This window comes from Helianthus annuus, chromosome 8, assembly GCF_002127325.2.
Source record: "Helianthus annuus cultivar XRQ/B chromosome 8, HanXRQr2.0-SUNRISE, whole genome shotgun sequence".
Lineage (NCBI taxonomy): Eukaryota > Viridiplantae > Streptophyta > Magnoliopsida > Asterales > Asteraceae > Helianthus > Helianthus annuus.
The window spans coordinates 162,778,311-162,782,122 of NC_035440.2; the positions used below are offsets into that span (position 1 = coordinate 162,778,311).

General features: G+C 31.1%; 1 protein-coding gene across 1 annotated transcript; it reads left to right on the forward strand.

The window, feature by feature from the left end:
• The first annotated feature begins 276 nt into the window (after nt 1–276).
• Nucleotides 277–2,885, forward strand: LOC110914391. The gene is made up of 4 exons (XM_022159186.2): nt 277–472; nt 1,068–1,208; nt 1,278–1,657; nt 2,406–2,885. The coding sequence occupies exons 1-4, from the start codon at nt 277–279 to the stop codon at nt 2,883–2,885; spliced, it is 1,197 nt and encodes a 398-aa protein (XP_022014878.2).
• Nucleotides 2,886–3,812: the final 927 nt, after the last annotated feature.

Consider the following 3,812-nt stretch of genomic DNA (forward strand, 5'->3'; position numbering starts at 1 on the left):
TTGAGCAATTATAATTTTAATGACTAGGGTGGAGATATGATAGGAAGTTTATTTCGCTAGGAAGCATAGGAAGCAATCATGATCGTCCAATTGCACAATCTACGGTCTAGATTAAAATCAAATTAAAAACTGTCATTTAAACACGCTCTCCGGGCTTTCAAGGGTATTATTGTCAAATTCCAAAATAACCGCCGTTGAATATACACAGAAACGCTTCGAAAAAAAGTTCATTACGTACATACAGAAATTTGAGAAAATCATACTCCATTGAAGTTCATGGCATCGTCGAGAGATAATTTGAAGGTTTACCTCCGACTTACTGAAAAGAAATCCGTCTCTCAAAACCCTAAATCATCAAAGAAGCCAAAAACATCATCAGTTGAAGAGAACATAGATCAACAAGTAAATATTAGCCAAAAATCAACAATGAAACAACAAAGTAGTAGAAAACGCAAAGAGATTTCAGACAATGGTAATTTTATGTATTTTTGCTTTTTAATTGAATTCAAGTTACGTTTTATGAAGTGCAATAGACCTAATATATCATATCCCTTCCCAAAAATTGTTAATGAGTGATATCTTATCCCTATCTTATCATTGAATTGCTTAATTAGGTTTGTTATTAGAGACTGCATTGCGTTTTATGTTAAAACTATGACCTAGGGTGCTAATGCTTTTTATGGGATTTATATATTGTGAACTAATGCGTTTTATCTTAATAAATTTGCAGAAACAAAGAGATTATTATTATGATAATTGTAATCGAATTTTAAAACATTGCGTTTTATCTTTGAATTTGCTGAGATACATGTGTTGTTAACTATTGCGTTTTATCATAATACGGTATCAAATGCTTTTTTTTCTTGACTAATGCGTTTTATATTAAAATATCATAAAAAAACAAAACGAGATTATGTAACGTTAATTTGCTTTGTTAAATTTAATATGATGTAAAGTATGCGTTTTATCTTAAAACTGTGAATTACTGCTTTTTATCTTTATAGTATTAGCTAATGCGTTTTATCATAAATTTGTTAATTGACATTGTTTCATTATTCTGTTTAAAGTTAAAAAACAAGAGGAAAAACAAAAAAGGAGAAGAAAGAAAGTGGTGATAGAATCTTCAGAAGATACATATTCTGTTTCAAATGATGAAAATACTAGTCGAGCTATAGTTCTGCATACTTCTGAACAACAAGTAAATTCAGGTAACATAAAACGCATTAAACAAATTTCATGAAAAAAATATATGTTTCTAAAACACTTCAGTGTATCAGATGATGATTTTGTTGATCCACCACCAAGAGTGAAACAGACAAAATATCAAAAGAAGGAAAAGGCAGAATCAAAACCAAAGAGATCATTGAGGAAAGATAAAACAGAAGAACAACCAGAACAACAACCATATTATGATTACGACGGAAAAAAAATCAACATAAGATGTGCAGCCAATAATCTAAAAGATTATATTGAAAATTTATCAAAAGAGCAAAGGAAAGTTGTTAGAGAAATAGGGTTTGAGAGCATACTATCATTCAAGCTGCATTCAGTTCCACGCAAATTCGGATATTGGCTGGTAAAAAACTTTGATGCTGAAAATGATGAGATAAATATAGGAGATGAAAAGATTAAGATTACAACTGAATTGATCCAAAAGGTATTTCAAATACCAAATGGAAAAACAGAGATTGGGGAAAAATTGAGACCAAAGAAACTGATCTTATAATTAAATTCTGGCGCGGTCAATTCAGCAAAGATATTTTGAAGAGAATGTATGCTACCAACTTGATTAAATATTTAAAATCAAGAAATGAGCATGGAAGACTGTTCAAACTAAACTTCTTGGTTATATTTTTTACGGTCATGGCAGAGGCAATGCAAAGTAGTAACGTTAATCAAAGATTCTTGCCATCGATGAAAAGTGAAAAACCCAGGATTTTAATTGGTGTGAATATATTCTGAATGTTCTAAGGCGTACAAGAAGACAATGGCCTGGAAATGACAAGCTCTTCAATGGACCTATTGTATTGTTAGCGGTATGAAATCTGATCTTTCATTATTGCTACATATTTGTTGAATGCTTGTTTAGGCTACATGTTTATATTCTTTGTTTAAAATATGTTTGATTAAAACGCAATGTATATAAAGTTACAAAACACAATGACTTGTTTATATTATTTGTTTGTTTGTTTAAAACGCAACGTTTATAAAGGTATAAAACGCAATAACTTGTTTATATATTTTTTTTTCAAACTATGCTTTATTAAAACGCAATGTTTGTGTAAAACGCAATGTATTTAAAGTTACAAAAAATTAGTTGTGTAAGTTGTTTACAATGATTTATATTATAAAACGCAACAAATTAGTATTGAGTATTTTTTTTTAAAACGCAGTGATTCATACAGATTCTATATGCTTACAAAAAACAAGGATTTGACGATGAAGAAAACACTGAAGAGTTCTCTCTAGATAAAATTGACTCTACAACATTACAGGAATTTGAAGATGAATTGGAAATTGCTGCGCAAAATGAGGGGAGAGGTCTGGTAATGTATAAAAGAAAAAGGAAAAAAATGTCAGAAAGAATAAACAAAGAAAGAAAGATGAGGAGGATGAATTTTATGTTTATCCATCTGAATCCGAGAATGAAAACGAAGAAATTTTTCAAGATGAACCTGAAGAAAAAGATGAAGACGATGCTGAAGAACAACCAAACATCAATATCAACTCAGAAGAAGATAGAAGATGGAAACACCTTACTTAAAGCTGCAACAGACTGGATTGAACAAGAGGATCAAGAGGATGTTCAAAACAGTCACTTAAAACCAATGAAACTGAGAAACACAAACAGAAAGTGGAGGATCATGGGGGGCAATTCTTCATAAAACCATCAAAAGGAAATAAAGATAAATTGTCGGTAGACAGTCAATGCCGATTGCGTAATTTCATGCCATCACAAATTCAAAGTGAAGGTCTTTCTGACATTCATTCAACAAAAAGTGGCGATGAAAATATAAAGAACATTGAAGGTAAAAAATCAAATGAAGAATATGTTGAGTCTGCCTTGGATTATCATTTTAAAGGATTTGAAGAAGTTTTTGAAAGCATCCAATCACGCATAGATGAGATCATTGAATAATATCCAAATAGTGAAGTTGTTCATAACGTTGTAAACGAATGGGCGTCATTGATTGAAAAATTCAACAATCAAGCTAAAAAGCACAAGAAAAGTTAATGTTGATTCAACTCTAATCGAAACACCATCAAGATTTCTAAATTTGAGCCAAAATGAAGACACCGAAAATCAAATCATTTCAACTCCATTGATTGTAAAACGCAATCATGATGCTACAAAACGCAATGAAGATAACACAGCTGTTGTCCAGCCTTCCAATCTAGAAAAAATCATTGAGAATGAACCTACATCGAGTCAGCAAAACACACATTGAAAACCCTTCATTGGTACAATCATCATTTAGCGAAGAAACTCCATCATTAATGTTGGAGATAATAAAAAAGACTGACGAAGAAGAAAAAAAATCAAATAAAAAAATTCAAAATGATGAGGTACCATCCTTTGATTTGAAAATTTCTCAGTTGTCTTCAAATGTGGATGAAAATGAAGTGGAAGTTGATACTACTCGCCCACGCTGCACAAACCGAAATTCAAACGGAATCTGAAAATAAAACAATCGAAAAAGAAGTTCAACTTACTCGAATAGAAACAATGTTTGAAAGAATTGAAGAACAGAAAACTGAAAAGGAAATCAGTGATCTAATTCAAAACACATCATTCCTCAACCCACAAAAAG

What these genes read in the sequence shown, in the direction of transcription:
- LOC110914391 (XM_022159186.2), top strand. Translation starts at nt 277, where the DNA reads ATGGCATCGTCGAGAGATAATTTGAAGGTTTACCTCCGACTTACTGAA. An exon ending in TGAACAACAAGTAAATTCAG is followed by an intron (nt 1,209 to 1,277) that starts GTAACATAAAAC and finishes TCAGTGTATCAG; the next exon opens with ATGATGATTTTGTTGATCCA. An exon ending in CAACTGAATTGATCCAAAAG is followed by an intron (nt 1,658 to 2,405) that starts GTATTTCAAATA and finishes TGATTCATACAG; the next exon opens with ATTCTATATGCTTACAAAAA.